The following is a 21,436-nucleotide window of genomic DNA, read 5'->3' as shown; positions in this document are numbered from 1 at the left end:
TATAAGTGAGTTGCTGCAGTTCAAACTCTCAGTATTAATGACAATATAAACTAATGCTCACTTTTACTTGGTAGAAAAATATGATGAGGGAAGAAAGAATGTAGAATATTGTCTTCAAGTTTTTTAGCAAAGTTTTTATCACTTTGATAAGATATGAAATATGATACAGTATAGGCTTTAACCATATTTGCTACATTATCAATAAAAACTTTGCTGAAAAACTTGTAGTATAATGAGTTTGACCACGCAATTTCGAGTTTTCCTTTTATACAAAGCTTAAGCAGGGGTTTAAAATCAGGCAACTTACGTTTTAGACATAATTTGGTCAGTTCACATATTTCAGCCAGTTCATTTTTCAAATTAACATGGTTCTAAATGAAGCTTCAGAAGTTCCTGATAAGAATTGGCCATGGTGACTCCCTCTCCTGAGACATAGTGAACTGTGAGTGTGAGCTAGTTGAGTAGTAATGGACACAGAGGACAACCAGCTCAATGCTCGGAGAGGCCTATGTAGCCTACAGTTTGGTAAAACCGCCTAACCGAACCGATTAGCTGTGCTGGTGTTTCCTTCTTTTTCTTCTTTCCATTTTACAGCGGTAGGTCCACTTCTGCCACCCACTGGGGTGGAGCATAAAACCGAGATGGAGAAAAAAATAAATAAAAGAATAACCCCAACTAAGTAGCCTACTATTGACCGATGCTGACTGACATGTAGGCTATACTCTGTACAAGTTCTGAAGAATTTAGTGTTTTGTTCGCGATTGAATCAAACTTTTAAGTAATAGCTTTGTTTTGTTGACAATTGTGGTAAATAATTATAATCTTTAAACATCTTGTCTCTTTGCAGATCCATGTATTTCTTTTTAATAAATGATAATTAGACTTGTTTTGTCTGTGACTTTAGAATGAGTGAATGACTCACTCATAACATGCAAAGGCTTGCAGCCACCTACGCAATGTAGCCTACAGTACAGAAAGATTCAAAAGATTTGAGTCGTTGGGATGAATCAAAATCCCCAGCTTCTGTAAAGCCAATACAGTTGAGTGAGTGAATCCTGGACTCAAATGAACCGATTCAAAAGAGTCAAATCATTTCCGAATGAGACGGGCTTCCTTCTGATGCTAAACATTCAGCGAGCAATGTAAATAATGTTTTTATTGCTACAATGTTGTCAAAATATTACGCTTTAGCGCTTTACAATGTGACACGCTACTTAGTTAATATCATTTACTGAAAAACATTTGATAAAATCTACCCTCATTAAAAACTTTATCCTTCTGCTGTAAAAAGTCGAACGAATGCTATAAGCAACACCATGTATAGAAAAATTAAATAACAATTCAGTTTGTATATTATTTGCTTAAACACATACCAGTAACATTTTTAAGTCAGTGAAGAAGTATGATAAGAACACTTCATTTCGTTATTGTTCAAACTAATGCAATACAAATAAATCAACCAGATCTGGCCTTGCTGGAAATAAAGAAAATGTAAACCAGTGTAAGGACAGGAAAGAGACTGGTTCCCCTGAAATGATGTTGAGCAGATGAAAGATATAGAAGTAACTATTAACTATTGTGATATTCATCATTACATTCAGCACCTGAGGGGTCCAGCCAATCCTAGTTCTTGTCAAACATGTAATTCATACAAAAAATACAGCACTCTTGAAACATCAATTCATATTCATTTGAGATTCATGGAATCTTTCCCCCCAGCATTTACAACTATCCTATGTGAATCATTCATGTGAAAATGGTGACTGCATAAGAGAACCAGAATCTGAACTGATATATGATACAGAATAGGTCCCTGCATAAATGTCAACAATACACTCTGTACAAATCCATTCTTTTACAGTCAGCAAGGTGTAGGTGAAACTCCTACTGGTGTCAGATTTCATGTGGAACCTCAGCCAATGAGACATTCACATCACAGCCCTGTCAAATGAGCACGGGGGTTAAGACAGCCAGGAAGTGCCCATTCCACAAGGAAAGTTGACATAGGAGCTCATGTGAGAATAGAGACAGTCATAAGCGCACGTGAACGAAACCTCCAGCACTGGACTAGAATTTGGTGAGTGGGACTTTTTCTTCACTGCTTCTAAAAGCACAATATAGGAGTGCATGTCTCTAAAGTAAGGAGGGCTTTTATTTCTTTTTAATAAACCATTAAAGTTAACTCAGGAATACGAAAAGCTGTATCTCTTAAATAGTTTTTCTTATGTACATTTCTGTGATACAATACAGAGCAAATGGCAGCAAGCTACAAGAAAAAATAAATGAAAAATAAATGTCTGCAGATTCATTTGTGGCTATTTTGCAGAAACATAGGTGCTCAAAGCACTGCTACAGAGTACATCACACACACAAATGTTTTTTTTTACAGCTTTGAGTTAAAATTAGATAGACATCATAGTGCTGACAGTCATCAATGAAGGCAGTGTCCTCTGTGACTGTAAACAGTAACATGTTGACACTTGCTTTCAGTGTCCAGCAATTGCATCAATATGCAGGTCATTTATCAGCTTAGTAGACTAGATTGTAACTAGCGTTTTGCAAATTGCATGTATTTATAGGTGAATTTTCTTGAAAAGATTGACGGAGCATCTATGTATCTATCATAAACAGTAACATAGGGAACTTGTCCCTTGTTTATACAAAACAGGATTAGTTGCATCCTCTTTTAAAGAGTCATTTGTTTAAATTCCCTTATTTGTTTCCTCTGGATGTGGTTGTGCAACTCCAAAACTTCAGTGTGTGTGTGGTGTTGGGATGGCTTAAACTGCTCGACTTCACAGTGAACCCTTAAGAATTTCTTGAATTTTTGTTGCTGAAAGAAGTCAAGACAATAAAACTGTTGCCTTTTTATCACACTTTTAACGCCTCACTGTATGCATGATAAACACATTTCACACTCTATCAGCACAGCACAGCATTGTTTGCCACATGCATATATTTGCATATTTAGCAATACCTAATAGGGGCATGCCATTTGTTAATAATAGCATGTATACTGTTATTATCATTATTTAATATCATGCATGCATCTTTTTTGAGAGGAGGAATAAGTTTTGGTCAAACTGGGACACGGGAAGGACTCGTGATACCCTGGTCTGTTCTCGGTTTTGGTTCCCAAATATTTTGCATGAAACTCACATGATGACTTGCTTTCACATATCAGTGCATCAATTTAAAAATCATTTATCTTTGACATCGTGGCACATTTAAAGCTTTTATTGTTTCATTCCGCTGCTAAACATAACTTCCCCACAAAAGATTCACTTTTATGTTCTGCTGCTGCAGGTGAAGTGCACACATGAGTGTCACCTGCAACTTTGTCATGGTAGCAAAGCTGACTGCTCAGTGGCTTGTTATTTCAAATTGGATAATTGACACTTAAAGATTTAACCGTGTTTGAAACTTCCATTTTTGTTTTTTATAAATATCATTATTTTCAACAATATGTAAAGAACTGAAACATTTACGCTTTAAAGATCGCTCATATTTGCATTATATTAGAAGCGTACTGGTTTTGTGGCATCTTATACAAAACGTACCAAAATGCATTTACAAAAGCAATGCATTTACAAATGTATTGCGTAGATACAGTCTTCACCTTCATCTGAGTGTGCAATGAATAAATATCTACGAATTCATGTAACCTGTCGCTTGTCTTCCAGCGCATGCACAGGTCTCTGAGAAAGCATTTGTAGCCCATTCTTCCATATAGTTCTTAAAACTTATGTAATCACAAAATTAATTATGGACAATTACTTTAACCTTCTGAGACTTCTATTTTCTATGAATAAAAAGGTTAAAAACAAATAGCTTTATATCATTATACCAGAAGACATATTTTAGCCTATGGCGTGCTTCTAAATATTGTCTTTGAATAATATAGAGTCTTGTACTCAAAACGGTTGAGAAACACTGGTGTAGTTTTGTGCACATGACGTGCAAAGCGCAGTTTTTAGATCTGAGAGAATGATTCTGCTGCTCTCAGAACTCCACTTCAGTCAGCTCAGCTTCCTGTCCTCTTCAGTGCAGCAGGGGCCAAGGAAGTGGTGAGTCTGTAATTAAACTTTGTTTTACTATCAATATTTTATGCCCATGCAGATGCATTTATAGTGCATGCAGTGTTTCATTGGCTGCTGGATTTTTCACTAGTGATGTTTATTTGCAGTTGTAGTGAAAGCCATATGGTCAGTGCAAATGTTGAATATATTGAAGTGCTGTAGATGTTTCCTCCTCCAATGTGAAAACAGGTTTTTGGTACAAATAAACTATGCCAGGCACTATCTTCAGGTTATGTAAATTTGCATATACATAATATTATTCCCTACAACCTACCTTATTCCTAAAGTTTGTATTGCATGGCAACTATAATGCTTAAAGGAGTTATCTGTCTCAAAAGCTCTTCTGAAAGAGTAACAGATTCAGATTCACAGAATATACTAGTTTATTTTTGTAAATGCAACAGTGTGTGTCTGTAAAGCAAGGCTGCCAGTGGTCTCAGACAACGGTTTGGAGGAAAACCTGGTATGCAGACTTGGATGTTTTTTTGCTAAAGTTTACCTAAACTGTTTGCACAGCTTTCAGATACTAAAGCAAGATTGTGCAATATGTTTGTCTTGACTGCACTCAAGAATATTCTTTCACCTGTCATGTTTGTGAACATTGTCAGTTGAGTTTGGAGTTCTGTTCAGTGCATCAGGCGACCTAAATGATGTCACACATATAGAGAATGTCAAACCACTACTTGCCAGACGTGAGGTTTTGTTTGAAGTGCTATTTTTTTTTAGCAAATTTTCCCTTTACCAGCACACCAGTTTCTGAGCCACCTCATACTTGGATGCTTTTGGGTTTTTTGGGGTGTTTGCGTATCTTGTCACACTTGTTTTGTTTTTTTTTATTTTTTTATTTTTTTTTTTACCATGACCTCCACCAGCAAATACCATGTAACACAAACTTTATGTAATCATAACCATATCCCTATTATATGAGCTCCATGTGGTTGATTGCTGCGGTTAAGTGTGCTTCTGAGTATGTTTTATGTGCTGCTTTATTCTAAAACCCTTTGATGAATGTTTGATGTCCCTACTATTGTACTATAGGTCCTGTCTATCATCATTGCTGTTCTTTTGTAACATATCACCCCTGTCAAAGCTCAAAAGGAATAAATAAATAAAGGAATAGTTGGTCCCAAAATAAAACGTGCTGCTACCAGTTACTCACCCTTAAGCCATTCTAACTTGTCTTCTTCTGTGAAATGCAAAAAGAAAAATGCTTTGAATAATGTGCTGGTCACTCTATTCTATGCAATTGCTATGAATAGGGAATATAGGATTAAATAAACTATCAGAAGTGCGAGTGATATTATGCTTTTATATTTTTATCAGGACTTTTTCCAGCCCTTATTGAAATAACATGGAAAACAAACCGAACTCTGTTTCCACAGAAAAAAAAAAAAAAAAGTAAAACCGGTTTAGAATGACATAAGGGCTGACTAAAGATGATAAAAATTGTATTTTCTTGTAAAAGTTGCCTTTAAATCTAATTCAAACTGTCCAAATTCCGTCTTACTACTAATATTTTCTGTTGTACATAGTGTTATTTTGATCTGTGCTTTTATTGAATGTCTTGCTCATAGACCATAAAGGAAATACTGTACGAGCAAAGCAGGATTTCAACCTCCTGTTTTACAGCTTCTGTTTTAAGCAATCACACTTTTGAAACTTTTGTTTGTGTTTCTCACATAAACTATGTTTTTACTATCCCACAAGTCTTTCACTTTCAGTCCAGGCCAAATTTAAACATTTACTGAAACCATGTCTATTAACTTTAGTCACATATCTGCAGCGTTGAGGTTTTGGGTTCACTCGAGGTGTTGGCAGTGAGGAACTGTAGATTAAAAGATGGCTTTCTATGTTTAGAATCTTTGTTGCGATATACAGTGTTACATGTCAATTATGCCAGTAAGCCATGTGAAAGTGTGAAATAAAGAAAAGAGCTGGCAGAACAAGTATTCACACTTTGGGAGTTGGCATAATGGGGAATAAAGCAACAATATGTTCAGTTTAAAGTAATTTGATTTAAGCAGACTTTTAGTGACTAAAAAGGAAATTCAGTCTGTAATACAGCCTCATTGTACTGCTTTGGAGTTTTAGTTTATAACAAGAAGTCTTCAGAAAAATAAGCTTTTGAATGCTAACTTAATGCACATTAAGTGTTTTTGTCCTAACCAGCCATATCAGCTATACGTCTGGTTAGGACACTGTGCATGTCTGTGCTTTTATAGAACCTGAATGTTACATAGCTATAATACAAACATTATAAACGGATTTACTGATTCAACTGGGAGTTGTTAGTGAGTCTGGCCTAGATATGTTTGAGACATGAATGAGAGTTTATGACTCAGATGAAGTAAGAAATCAGACCAGATTATTTTCCGTAAGAATGGAGCAAGGCAGTTTCTTAGTCACCAGTTTATTTGCTCCTGTTTTCTGTGGAAAATAGTTTGTGTGCTGTACAAAATAATCTGCATATCTTTTTTTGTTGACCCTTTCCTCGTCTGCTTAAATTCTACATGTAATCAGCTGACCCTACGACCCTAGCTTTGTTAGATGCATATTCCTGCTCATATTATGAAGAGTTTACATAATATGAGCAGGAATATGTATAATCTGAATAATGTTAACCAATCTATCTGTCTGTCTGTCTGTCTGTCTGTCTGTCTGTCTGTCTGTCTGTCTATCTATCTATCTATCTATCTATCTATCTATCTATCTATCTATCTATCTATCTATCTATCTATCTATCTATCTATCTATCTATCTATCATCCACAAAACTTTCTCAGGCTAATTTTCCAATGATTTCATCATAATGAAGAAAACACCAAGAACTCACCACACATAAATATTCTAGCAACATAAACCCAAATAATCCTAGTAGAAGAAGACACAGAAATCATACACTGCAGGACAAAGCCAAAGCCTGTTATACTTTGTGTTGATTTATGATTTCACGAGGTATAAAAGTGGTTTTTCATTGATGGCTTTGCTGCAGGCTCATGTCGGGCCTCTTTTGCAGGACTGCACATATTAATGATAGAGCACAAATTAGGTGAAGGCAAACCAAGTGCAAAAACAGGAGAACAGACCAAATTCAATTTGAATTCAAATAAACACAAATATATTAGCCACTTGTTCAGCAACGCAAGCTTCAGGAGGACTGTCAACTCGCAGGCGTTGGACAGCACTGATAAATATTTTCAAACTGGTTCAGCTTATTATTTCTCCGAGGCAGGCGGGTGCACCAAATTGGAATTTAGGGAGGGGGTCGGAGGGGGATTTAGATGTCTCTAGGTTACTGTTGATGGGAGATTTGCTGTCACATTTTTACAAGCTTGGATTGTGCTTGCTCTGACAACCAGTCCCACATCTTCTGATTAACAACTTAATTGCGAAAATCTCTCTTGCCGTGAATTGAGCGTGGAAATTCCAAATCACGAGACGAGTTAAGCCACCACAATCTCTCTCTCTTTATGGAGAGCCTGTTTTCTTTCTTTTTTTTCACATTTACTGCAGTCCCTTATGGATGAGTTTGCCAAGATAGCCTATCATTAAGACTGACATAGGCCTACTGGTATCACTACCAATGCTTCTTTCATTTTCACTTATTAACAGTTTTTGACACATTTAAGACATGTAAGCCACAGATGAAGACATGATTGCACAATTAGAACAAAGTGTTCCAGGCTCCTTTCAGCTGCTGTAACAATAATATGATAATTTGCTAATTAGACTAACAAATATAGACTTGCCAGGGTCAAAGCAAACTCTCCTCTCCGCTCAGCACAGTTCCAAGTATTCACAGGTTGTTCTACTAAGCTCATTTGACAGTGTCAAAAGCTTTATTCATTCTCTTGCTTTTATTTATGTTTTCATGACCTGTCCCTCATGCTGATCCAGCATTTATTTATGGGGAGTAATGGTCATATCCAGACAACTCACAACTAGGAATTTTCCCACCTGCTATTGGAAAATTAACAACAGAATTCCATTCAAAGTGAGATATTCATAACACCTCAGTGAGAACCACAAACAAATAGCGTCGTCGAACTGGCACGGCACTAAATCTACTAAAAAAAATATTATTGTAAATTAAAATATATCTTTTATTGAATTATTTTTTTTCTGTGAATACATTAAATGTGTAAATAACGTTATGCATTTTTATTAAAAGAACATTATAGCTTTTCGACCACAAATAAATGTTCTTGTGACACCATCTTGTGGTGCGTTCAGATGAACGTGCATATATATGTATAGGTAGAGTTGACTGCGTCAAGCACATAGACACGTCCCCCAATTTATTGGTCAACTTGATGTCATTCACCATAATAATCAATGAATATTCGAAGTTGCCCCAATCCTGCACAGCCAATGGTATTAAAAACCACAGGCATTTAAAGTCCCAAAGAAACGGTATAACCTTTCACAGGTGAGCATGTGTTTTGTTTTAACTCTAAAATTACAAGTTTTGAACTTAAACATAGTAACTACTGTTACTATGGTCTGCTATACGTAATACATCCGCCATATTCGAAGGGTCAACTTGACGTCATTCACCAACAGTAACATAAGTTACCAATGTTTCAAAAGTTACAAATATTTAGTTAATACATTTAAAATTAAAACCAACACATTCTCACCTGTGGATGGTTATCCCGTTTCTTCTGAAATTTAAACCCTGGCAATTTTTACAACCATCGGCTGTGGAGGATTGTGGCGTTAAATGTTCATTGATTATTATGGTGAATGACATCAAGTTGACTGTTAAAGATGGTGGAAGCATTCTACATACTAGACGCAGTTGAATGGGGCATCTACCTATACATATCTGTAGCTGTTATGGTGAATGACCTCAAGTTGACCCTTCAAATAGGGTGGACAGCTTACATATAGTGGCCCATGGAAAAAGTCGCAAATGAGGCTTCTACGTATACATATCTATGTCAACATGACTCGTGATTAAATGAAACAAACTGAATATAACACTAATATTCCATGCTGAACAATGCTACTTCACTATTTTTAATGTCAGAGTAGAAGAAATAATCAAACGCGCTCACCTAAATGACTCTCTCTTCAGTTCATTTAGATTCATTCATTCAATGAACGATTCATTGATTCAGATCCCTTTGCTACTGCTTTCGACTCATCTGTGTAAACATGTTTGTTGTCTTTATTCTACATTTTTACCTTTATTCTAATTTGTATCTATTTGAGATTGTCCATTCTTTTAAAAGCATTAATTGTGCCAGCACAAAATGACTGATTAAATTATAAATAGGCCTATTATTAGCTTCAGTCTTTGCAAAGGAAAACTTTCCAAAGTGGACATCCAGTTGGGGTAGTATAATATGAACGAAGAAAGCAGGTGTATAATGTCCAAGTGTCCCTTCCCTGTTTGGGGTTCCCAGTTATTGTGACATCATAACAGTAATTAACAACAGGAAGTGGAAGCCCAACACAATGGGCACCAACAACAATATCTGGATGAAGAGCAGCGGCTTGTGAAATTGATGTGCAGGCCACGGAAGGGGAATTTGGAGCTTTGGCACCAAGCAAAAGCCTTATTTAACCATTTTGGGTCTCCGGAAAACATCATTCCCCAGCTAATTCCCATTTCCTAGTCCAAAGTGGAAACAAAAATAAATACATGTAATTGTTAAGAGTAATAACAGCCTGCGGAAGCTGAGCTTGGCCAGCTGCATGTGTCAAACATCTGCCTGGATTATGACCACAACAAGGCCGTTCTGGGAAAGTTACAGTACCATGTAGAAGTAAAATCTTGAAAACATAATAGGTAAAGAGGAACGATCCTCCACGTGCATTTATTTTAGCGGTATTGATTCAAGTCATTTAGCAGCTTGTCTGAGGATTTCAGAATGAAGGCTGTTAAATCACTTGGTTCACAAATTGCCTAATATCACAAGTTTAATTTAACTTTAAGGAGAAGACTAGCATAGAAATGGCCTTGAAGATGAAGATAATATATGTGAACTAAAGCCACAAAACTCTTTTGAGATTAGGATCTCAAGGGGGCAAAACTGATAACTACCCACACGGTTCAAGAATTCACTGTTATGGGAAGATAAACCAAACTAAAACTGCTTAGCATGACTAGCCTGCATGGTTCTTAATGGAGCTTATGGCACTCAGCATAAGTTTCCCATTGAGGGTGCTTGTTCAAGTGCTTTGGTAAACAAAACAAAAAAAGTTGCATTCACAAGTGCACACCAGGCCACAAAGTTGACAAGCCATGAACCATGAGTCAGCCCACAGAAAATTCATGATGGGATAAGGACTAAAGACTTCTGATGAATTTGAAATATTTAGCCTGGCTAACCACAGTTCAGTTTCATACTGGGCTGATTATATTTCTAGTTATTTATTAACAATGGCATATATTTTCAACTATGGCATGGTGTAATAGATTATTGTGATCCATTTGAGATTAGAGAGATAAAGCAGTTCTTCTATGTGGATTTATCTAGGTTACACTAGGTCAGGTTCACGGGGTTGAATATGTATCAAAGCTATTGAGAAATCTAGGTGTAGTGTTCTAATGTGTACATTGATTTTTTTCTCCTTATCTTTTTTCCTAGAATAAGAAGATGCTGCGTTTACTCTTTCTGTTTTTGATTCTTGGAGGTGCAGGTAAGTTCATTCTATCTAGGCTTACATTATTCTGCCGTACTTTGATCAAAAGTTCTCTGTCCCATACAGATGGTTATTTTTGTACTCAGTCCATCTTTTTCTTCTCATGTCTGTTTAAAGCATCTGTATCAGTGACAGGCTTGTGAACCAATCCTCCTGTTACTCGCCATTTAGCAGATGCTTTTCATCCAAAGCGCCTTGAACACTCTGAAAGTTTTGTGCTAACACTAGAGATTTCGTCAAATTATGTAAATTCTTTATTAGCCACTTAGATGCATGAAAAATGCAATGCTATATATATATATATATATATTTATAAAAGTTAAAATAGTGATGCACAACTGGGCTGTTTCACCTTCACTGTCTGGCAGTCGAATAACCTTTGAAGATATTTAGTTGTGACATTTAAAATAATTGTTAAGGTTCATGTGACCTCTAACCTTTTATTTATGTATTCAAATCAACAGCTGCAACATCAGAAGACACAGAAGGAAATTCTTCAGGAGATGTCATGGGTATGACATCTCTCATGTTTTCTGAATATGTGTGGCTCTCATCTTGTCATATTTAATCCCACAATCACAAAGGAAATAAACTAATAGTAACTATTGAAATCATATGAAAAAGGAAAATAATTTTTAAGACCATGACATAATATTATGTGCATGAATAATGTGTGTGCTCATAAATAAGTATACTTTCTACCTCAAAATCTCATTCTCAAAATAAGTGTTGGATAAGTTGCTTTAAAAAACAAAAACAAATGAATTATTAACTACTAATCACGTTCAACAGTGTAATTAGATTCATGTAAAATTAATCTATATAAAAAGTATTGCATTACTTATTAATAATTACTTTCTAAATCCCATATCAACCTTGCCCAGCTGAATAATACAAGGATAGATATGAAACTGCTTATTCAATTCTTTCAAATAAGTGATATAAAAGGACATAAATTAAAAATATTAAAAATATTACATTTTGATGTTAAATCCACTTTTGTTCTATAGCCTATACAGTATTTAATGCAAATACGTCCGGTATAACTGTAATTAAATTACTGAAAAATTAAGAGGAATCACTTATTTTACTTTTTCAAGGGAGTAGTAATTAAATTACAGTTATTGATTACTCATGTATTACACCCAACACTTCTCAAATATATATATGAAAATATTTTTGTATTATACAAAACTTAGTAATGCATTACATCCAACATTTCACAAATTATATGAAAATATTTGTATATTATATAAATACATTATTTAAATTTAAACTATATATAATGAAATTTGTTTTGTGTTTGTCTATAATAAATAAATAATTTTATCATTAAAAAAAAAAAAAACATAATTGTATTTTCATTTTTACTTGAACATGTTTTCATGACATCCAGATAGTAACTATTGTTTGGTAAACAACAACTGTTATATTTGAATGCAATGTTCTGTCTTTAACTTTTTTTCTATTCGGTCTTCATATTCCCATTTACCCAGGTGACGATGAAGACTATATCTTAAAAGGTGGGTTTTCCTCTCATGTAACATAAAGACAGGTTGTTACTGTAAGACGTGACCAGCTCCTCTGCCAGATTAATTCCTGAAAGAAATCAATTAGCGTCTCCCAGCAGTGTGCCGCTGATAGCCCTGGGTCCATCCACACCACTGTCCGTCTCTCTAATGGACGATGACAGTTCATTCAGCTCTACTGTGCGTGGAGCTGTCTGTCTTCATCAGCAGAAAGAATGCTCTCTGATAGAATTACTGAGCTGTAAAGGCAAGCTCTGCTCACCAGTTCTGGCCAGAGGCAGATGGGAGGTGGGAAGGAGGGAAGTAAATCTCGCTGATATGGGCGCGATCAGAATTGAGATGAATTTCCCATCTAATTTCCTATAAAAGGTGAAAAAATAAATTTTAGTGTTTAATATAAAGAACTGGCTCGGAGATGTGGCCTATTGACATATCAAGGTATGCTGTTCATATGGGTTCGAATCTGGTATAATGTTGCATTTCATGTTTCATTAATCATGAAATGTATACAATTTCATCTTAAAGCAGCACTAAAAAGACAATACTGTCATTATTCAGCTCAGTTTAGTGCAATGTTGATTCAATGTAGTAGTGTCAGTGTTGCAAAGTTCATTAGTTTCAAATAAAGCAGCCCTACAGGAGAATATTGTGATTGTTCAGCTCAAATCGCTTTAGTGTTGATTCAGTTCAGTTCAATAATGCAAAGAACATAAATTCCTTTGAGTTGAATTTAGTTTGAGTTTTGTTCTCATGCAAAAGAATCAGTGCAGTCACAGTTATAATATTATGGAATATTAAGTGTCTCAAACCTTTTCCAACAAAAATATTAAAACTATTATGTGACTCTGTAAACAGAAAACAGCAACAACAACAAAAACACTTGCTTAACCAATGGCAGACAGGGAAGTGTTTGGGTTACCTGCTTAAAACAATCAGTATCTTCAGTACTTCAGTTTGGTGGCACTAGAGGAAAATATTCACAGTTGCCTTAATAAAATGGCTAAACGCCCCATAAAATCATTTTACAAGGCTGTAATGGGTCCTTGTTTAAACATATTCAGTACTAACATTAAGAATTTTGTAATCATTTACAATATTTTTGCAGTTCATGCTTGAATATCAACCTTGTATGTGTTAATTTATTATTATTATTATTTTTTTTCCAGGGAAAACATTGCCTAATGTATACGCAGATCCTGTAAAAATTCCTAAACCAAGTCCTGGATCAGATAAATCCACAGGAGATGATGAAGCTAATGAAGGTTGATAAAAACTTTTATATTTCTGACTATTATATTTCTGGAGTTAATCTACAGTACATCCTCCTGTTTTTTTATTGTTTATTTTTAGGTGGAACATTGGTAATCATCATAGCTGCGGTTAGCGTCATCGTTCTGGCCATTGGAGGTATCGTAGGTAGGTTGAATCCCAGTCACACTAACACAGACATTTACTAGATCACTTCAGTTTGATACTAAAGTCATTCCATTAGTTTTCACAAACAGTATGTGCAAAAATCTTATATGATCATGATTAGCGAAAAGATTCAAGCAAATGGTAACTAGATCGTATTTGTATTATGTTTACATGCAACATTTTGTGTATTTGGATATAAACTGAAATACACAATGTGGAAATACTGACAGCTTCTGTAATGTAATGTAATTATGAATCCTCCATGTTATACCTGTGTTATTATTAATTTGAATTAAATATTCTATAAGCTTAAAATAATTAATGAACATTTGTACTTCTATAAAGTTGTTCATACCTAAAATGCCATTTTAGATTCTGTCAATTGTTCAGTAATGTACTGTACATTCAGTGCCTATGCAAATCTATGAAAATGTGAGTAAAGGAACACACTATACATACGAATACCCATGACTACTAATGAGACATCCTTCTAATTAAAGTTTATATGATACAAGCTGTAAGTGAATATCTGAAAGGTTTGCCTTATTGTTAAAAGTCAGTTTAATATGGGTGTGTACTTTACAAGAAACAGAGGATCTAAAGCTCTAAGTCAAACAGTTCTATTGATGGATGTTGGATGTCAACAACAACAAAAAAAGCAACACAATTTTCATACAGTAACTTTTATGTGAGGTTATTCATTAAGATCCCTTTTATCTTTACAGCTATTGTCCTCTTCAGACGCTACTTGCTAAGCCGGGAACAGGGGTAAGACTCATTTAGTTTTGCTTGTAATTTCAAATGACCTGTTTTCCAGATAAACATATTTTCAAGAAATGTTATTAAAGATTTAAAGCATGCTGGGTTGAATATAGCAAAGTTCCATCCAGTTGACAGAAATGTGTGTGAGCACTCCACAAACTGTTACCCATGTTGCCTTCAAATGCAGTGTGGATTTGTGCATGCCTTTGTATGTAGAGGTATGGAAATATCTCATGTACTTCAAACTCACTAATAATTCGGAAAATATTGAAGCTGAAGCTGTTTGTGGAAGCACAATTGATTATTTATTAGTTGCTCCACATGGTCCCCTTTTTATACTGGATCTAAGAAGGATTTGGCAGCACTTGCTGGAAAATGGGTGGGGGAGTTTTTTATTTTTTTGTCTCACCTTTAGCTTACCTGACACTTTATCTTGAGTGACACATCGGTGCTTAGATTTACAAAGCAGCTTGCATGATCCACCCTGTCAACTTTTGGGGTGGTTCAACCAGTCGGATGGGTAACAGTTCTCTGAATCCTTGGTAACCCACTAAACACAAGACGACATTGGTAAACAAGACAAGAGGGCCATATGCAGGAGGGATAGGCCACCATTAGCAGCGGGTTGGTACATGTGCATTGATGACTATACTTTCCAGCCATCTGTCAAACGCCCCTCATGCCATGAACTATTACAAAACAAGCCTCTGAAACAAAAAGCAAGAAAAAAGATCAGAAAACAAGCCAGGCGCTGACTAACTTGAGCAAGATATGACCTGCTAAACCCTGAGAGAGTTTACAGTGTGGGAATAATGTCATGGCTGCATCTGAAAACTATAAACTTGGATGCGAAGTAAGAAAACTGACCTTTTTCCATATCTTTTTATCATGGTGTTTTTGCATAGGGACAAAAGTGCCCGAACCAGTTTGTATGTTTATCGGAGAGAGAGAAGGAACAAGGAAGAAAAAGGTGTTGCAATTCATGTTGCATTATTTTTTATTCTTAGTGCAAACACCGCCACACTCCCACACTGCATGTCCTCACCTGAATCAATAGATTAAACAGTATAACAAATTACATGCCATTGCATAAATAGTGACATCATAAAATGATTCAGTATTTGAAGCAGGATCGGACCATTTCCTTAAAACTTGAAGGCCTGTTCACAAAAGAGAGATAACTATATTTGCATCTTCCAATGCAAAAACATGTTGTTTATTATAAATAGCATGTGATCTGCAGTTACTGTATGTTGATACTGTATGTACTGTATGCATAAGCTTTGGGTGGATTCTGAATGGTTGTCAATGTATTTATCACCCATCAGCTAGAAAAACTTGTTCTGAAAGTGATCCAAGTGATATCATTTCTAAATGTCATTATCATTATATTTGTGGTGTGGAATTAGAATGATTATTAAGACTTTATAGTTATAGTTATCGTTATTGTCCATGGTGGGAGTGGGCCTTAAAGTCTCTGCATCTGTAAGTAAGCATTTAAAGACATAGTTCACCAAAAAAGAAAATTCTGTCATTGTTTACTTAGCTTAATGTTGTCTTGAATGGATATTAGCTTGTCTATATCCAATTTGCAAACAAATCTTTCTTTTGAGTTAGATCCTTTTATAGAAATCAGCTGATCTAGTTCACAAAACCCTGAATGATTCATTCACAAACTAGATGGATCCGATTCTTGAATTCAGCTCACTGACTTAAATGTGCAGTATGTAGAGTTATTTCTCCCACCCCCCACTCCATAGACTCAACTTTGACGTGGGTTGCCAGATTGATGACATGCAACAGGAATGCACACAATTGACAATGTAATGCGACAAGCCTAAGGGGCCGTTGACACAGAATGCTGTCAACAATCTGTCAACAAAAGCTTGCATCACTTGCCCTGTCTTCAGGGTCTTAAAATTCTTTTAACTTGACACAGCATCTTAAAAATGTGTGTCTCATGTGTGAGATGCTGCAAAAGATGCAAGACATGAGCGCAATAGCCATACACGTCCATCTCGCATGTTTACATAGAAAAACAATGGAAAAACCTGTTCTATGTGAACAGCCCCTAAGTTGATGAGTTGATTTATCTGCATTTTAATATTTCCCTTGTCATCAAGCTTTTAGATGGAAGCTTTTTAGTTTGGGGGGAAAGATTGACTTAGTTTGTTTGCTGGCCTCCATGGCTGAAAATATGTGTTTTCCACCAACTGGCAGCACAAGGTGTCGAAATTCTATTCGACAATTTGGCAGTGGGTTTAATCACTCAGACCAAAACAAAAACAGACATTCTGGCACGGAACACACAATTTCAAAGTAAAGTAACTAGCTGTAGCGTTGTTGTTATTGTTGTTTTAAGAAACAAGTATTTTCGAAATACCTATAGACATATTATTATTATTTTTAATTTTTTTAGGTGAACTGTCCCTTTAAGGTGACAAAATCAATGCGTTTAAATATAAAAAAAAAATACTCACTGTTGTTTTGATCGGTTGGGTAACTGAATTTGGCTGAGATGGTTACCTATTTTGCACAGTAATCAGTTTGAGTGAATTGCTGAGTATGGTGATATGTGAGAGAATGCTGGAAGGGAGCAGAGTTTGTCTGACACCTACCTCCACACAGCAAGCTTAAAGATCCTCTGTTTTCTCTCTCTCTCTCTCTCTCTCTCTCTCTCTCTCTCTCTGGCTTTCTTTATTGAGGTTAAATTCTTCTGTAGGATTACAGGTTACCTCAGGGGAATGCAGTTAGCTGAGCCACGTCTTTTTTTTTTTCTCGGTGTTGAGTGATAGGGTGGCTGAAAGGGGCTTAATCACACAGCAACCACAGGGTCTGTGGATCAACACCGAACCTTTCTGAGCATGTTCACAGAAAGCACACTCAATAAAAAACAAAAACCATAAAAGCCCCCCAAAATGCCTCGCGGGGAAAAAAATCTTGACTTAGTTCATAAAGCCATAAACTGTGAACAGCTTCATCACAGAGGCAAATTAAACACCATTTACCCGAGGAAAGCAAGCGTACGTACATGTGTTTGAACAGCATGAATGTGTCACAAAGAGCGCCATTCATCTTTCTCATCAACTATATGCTGAATGTCACTCTACTCAGCATGCAACTCATGGTTAAGCTCCTCTCTCATGTATGTATTTATATTGCCTTAAGTACAATGTGACCCATAGCTGACCCTATTCTTTACAGATATCAGTCGGGCTGTGTAAATTTATCCAGCCATTGTTGGTAATACTGCAGTGCTTTCTCTCTTTAGACACTGAATAAGTCTTGCAGATGTTTAGCTTGGTGTGTCTGAAGCATGTTGAAATGGGTCACATCATCAGGAATCACTTTTTCATTTATCTTTTGAGATAACATTTAATTGTACTATGATAACTTTATCCACAGTTCAGAAAGACTATTACTGATCTTTAAACATGGCTTGGTAAATCCTTGAATATCTTACATCATATATATAAGATGTTGAATATGATTGCCTTTGCATCACAACTAACATTATACAAATGTAAAAATATAAATCTATAAATATAATAATTATTATATAGCTTGGTCAGTCAAACATTCAGTGGTCTGAAATGAACTAGTCCAACAATGCCTGCCCACTTTTTCAGCGCTTTTGGAAATGGAAAGAACTACAATCCCATTAAGCTTTGCAAATGACAGATAAAAATGTTGAATGTTTAAGTTTATTGAAAAATATGCATACAAATGCATACAAAGAGAAATGGACGTGTGGATAATAAAGATTTATTTTGACATAAGTTGCTTGCTTCGATTCTCTGATTGTTGGAGATTTTTTTGCAGAATTATGGGTCATGTAGTTTGTCATCAGGAAATCCACTGTTGAACGATAATAAAAATAAATAAATAAAAAGTTTAAGTCTGTGTTTAATTTATTTTTTATTTCAATTTTTTTATGCCAAAAATGAATGGGCTTTTTCTTTTCCGGAACCCTGTTGCACTACATCGGCTATCACTGATGGAAATGCAAATAATCATTCCGCTCATTATCTCAGAGGATGTGATATGAGGAGGTCTTGTTGCTAGGCTTATTTAGTTAATTTCTATTCTAAACGATTTGCTGACAGCAAAAGTATCTAATTAACCCACAAAAAGTGAGTAATTTTTAACTAATCTCATGACTCGCTCCGTTTAAAAATAAAACAGCTTTCATTAATTTTTCACTTAGTGTGCATCATTTTAAACATATGTCATTAATTTTATTATGTGTAAAACGTTTTAATGAGGGGAAAATTCCTGTTAAGGGAAAAGGCAGAAAATAAATAAATACATAAGACACAGTGCGTCTTAAAGATTTAATCAAAGTCTCTATAGCGAACTGACTGTTCTCTCTCTCTGTTTCTCTAGGGCCTACTCTGTGCCAGCAGAGCAAGGACAGAAAGCTGCTGTCTAACCACGAGGGCCTCTTCATTTCCTCTCTCCACTGGATCCTTTCAGGGATGAGCTGCAAGCATGCGATTTCTCATCCGAACGTAGTGGATTCTATAACGTCAGTAGACGAGAGTGTGTTGCTATCATAAATTTTCTATGAACTGTTTTTAAAAGCACAATGTATACCGTGTTCATGCACACATGCCATATGTTGCACTCACAGAGAAAGTCCTTTGACTGTGGAGTACAGCTCATTAGGGACTTTTTCCTCTTCACCTGCAATTACTTTTTATTTAAATCAAGTTCAAATCATTTTTTGAAACTGTGCATAAAAGTGTGTAATATTTTCCATCTTTTACTTTCACCTTAAAAGTAAGCTATTCATAGTTTTTTTCCAAATATCCAAATATAAACAAACACTGTGGCTCTGGTTTATTTGAGCAAACTGATGCAACAACATTGGTTCAGCCAATGGCGTGAGTTTGGGGCGGGACTACCTAATTAACCAGCCAATGGCAGACAGTGCCACAAATCATGAACTGCAGCTTTAAGCAAACATCCTCCCTATTTCCCCTTACAATCCTCTAATGTAAGCAGTGCAATTCAAGGCAGATTAAAGATAAAACTAGTCTCTAGCTCTCTGATTATTTGAAAGAAGAGAGAAAGAACCGGAGAGAAAAGCGAGTGAAAAAAAGTGGTTTTGAACACCCACTTGTCAAATGGTGAATTAATCAACCACTTTAAATAACGATGTTGATTTCTTTTTCCTTTCTTTCACCGTGGCCAACTCCTCTAAAGCAAAGCAGATTGTAAATAGCTTTGGGATGCTGGATAATCTGATGGGCAGATGAAATAAGGATACAGACACATACTGTAACACATACATTGAGGTCCAAAAGTCCACTATGCACTGTAAAAACAAATTTTTTTAATGTTGAAAAAAAAAAATTTGAGATTCAATAAGCTTTTCACATCTGAAATAGTTAACCTTGGGTTACTCTAAACCCCAGGTAAAAGCAATCCTTCTTCACTCAATTCATGTGTTTTCAATCACCATTAAACAGTTTTCCATTCAATGAAACGACTATTGATATGCGATGTTTCCATGAGGGTCCAAAGCAAGTCAGTGAGGAAACCAACTGGGTGTGTATTGCTAAGCATCTAGCAGTTAGATTCTGGCACTGCAATGTGAGGTTAACACTGCAAAAGTGTTGTCGAACCGCCTTCTAAATTACAAGTGTGAATCTAATTTAATAATGTTTATAACAACAGTAATTCCCGTGGTTAAGTGCAGTGTGAAAATCCCTATAATGTGTTACTTGCCATCTCTTTTTGATTAGGCTATTTGTGAAATATACTAGCAATTTCTTAGTAGTGAATGTAGTAAAAAATGCAGCATTTTTTTCAAAAGTATATTTTCAGATTTTGAATCCCAGATCTTTAGTGTGGACTTTTGGACTCCAGTGTATCCATGGCATCATCGATTGAAACTGAGACACTATAGCGAGCTGCTTACATATCCTCATCTTTCTCATCTTTTTTCTTCCACTTTTTTTTTTTTTTTTGATTAAAATGGAAATCAATCAACCCCTTTTAGCCTGAGTCTCAAGACTCAGAGCTTCTCAGCTCTTTACTCTGAATTTACACAAAGACGGCAGGCTAGCAAACACTTTTAACACGGCTGAGAATATGTTTTTCTGTTCTTTCTTACTATCTTGTTAAAGGGGCAGTGCACACAAAAATGAACCTTTAATTGTAAAAGGTTCAATTGTAATTGTAACCATTAACTTAACCCAATATTATTCCAGATCTATATGACTTACTTTTCTTCTGTCTAGCACAGAAGAAGATATTAGGAAGAACCTTTGGGGTCCAAAAAACATTGACATAGACATAGGTGTGTAATATTAATCAAGATTTGCAATATAGCTATTCTGATAAATAATTTGCTAAAAGTGTAGACAATAACATTTCAGATGACTGCAATTGGAAAAATCAGCTATTTTGAGTCATTCTGAAAGCCAGTTTCACATCATTTTGACATTTTCCTCCCTCTTTTGAATAGAGGTTTTTATAAACCGTCAAGTTTTATTAAAATTTCTCATGGGTTTTTTGGGCAGGTTGCTTTATGGGATTTTACACTGTAAAAATCAGCGATGTAATATAACAATTGTTCACAGATTCACATTTCAGTTCTGTTACCGGTTTCTCTCAGTGGTTGAATTTAGAACAGAGTGGAAAATGCAGATGTTGATTTTCCCTCTGAAGGTTGCGCTCAACAATCTTTGGAGATAAGAATTGACATCAGAGCTTATTTTCTTTTATGTTATGTAATATTCTCTGTCACCAAAAATGTATACTTAAAATAGTTTTATTAAAGGTTAAGAGGATTGAAAGAGAATATCCATTTATATTTTTCTTTTTTAAATGTTATCAGTAATGTTTTTCCTTTGAACTCTTTTGTAGCATCGCTTGGTAGTTGATGCAGTAGCTGATACTGTACGGCTTAAGAATAGAGAATAGAGTCTGGAGCATTGGTAGTGTACAGACTTGATTCTTTATGATAACCGTCGCCATAATTAATGGA

The 21,436-nt window shown here is 35.5% G+C and overlaps 1 protein-coding gene across 3 annotated transcripts; it reads left to right on the top strand.

The window, feature by feature from the left end:
• Window positions 1–1,931: 1,931 nt before the first annotated feature.
• si:dkey-262k9.2 (uncharacterized) lies at window positions 1,932–19,444 on the top strand. Of its 3 annotated transcripts, none has more exons than XM_059534116.1 (8): window positions 1,932–2,077; window positions 10,678–10,729; window positions 11,197–11,244; window positions 12,229–12,255; window positions 13,428–13,523; window positions 13,612–13,677; window positions 14,403–14,445; window positions 18,826–19,444. In XM_059534116.1, exons 2-8 carry the CDS (start codon window positions 10,687–10,689, stop codon window positions 18,869–18,871), a joined length of 369 nt encoding a protein of 122 aa, XP_059390099.1. In that variant the 5' UTR covers window positions 1,932–2,077; window positions 10,678–10,686; the 3' UTR covers window positions 18,872–19,444. The 3 variants fall into 3 exon arrangements, with proteins under 3 accessions (XP_059390099.1, XP_059390101.1, XP_059390100.1); XM_059534117.1 differs by lacking the exon at window positions 1,932–2,077 and adding an exon at window positions 3,980–4,067; XM_059534118.1 differs by lacking the exon at window positions 12,229–12,255.
• The last annotated feature ends 1,992 nt before the right edge of the window (window positions 19,445–21,436 follow it).

The sequence above is a fragment of the Carassius carassius genome, chromosome 41 (genome assembly GCF_963082965.1).
Source record: "Carassius carassius chromosome 41, fCarCar2.1, whole genome shotgun sequence".
Classification (NCBI taxonomy): domain Eukaryota; kingdom Metazoa; phylum Chordata; class Actinopteri; order Cypriniformes; family Cyprinidae; genus Carassius; species Carassius carassius.
This window is presented reverse-complemented; position numbering and strand designations above follow the sequence as displayed.

Coding starts and splice junctions, on each gene's coding strand:
- si:dkey-262k9.2 (XM_059534116.1), top strand. CDS start 10,687: ATGCTGCGTTTACTCTTTCTGTTTTTGATTCTTGGAGGTGCAG. Junction 11,245..12,228: donor TTCTTCAGGAGATGTCATGG/GTATGACATCTC, acceptor CCATTTACCCAG/GTGACGATGAAGACTATATC. Junction 13,524..13,611: donor AGATGATGAAGCTAATGAAG/GTTGATAAAAAC, acceptor GTTTATTTTTAG/GTGGAACATTGGTAATCATC.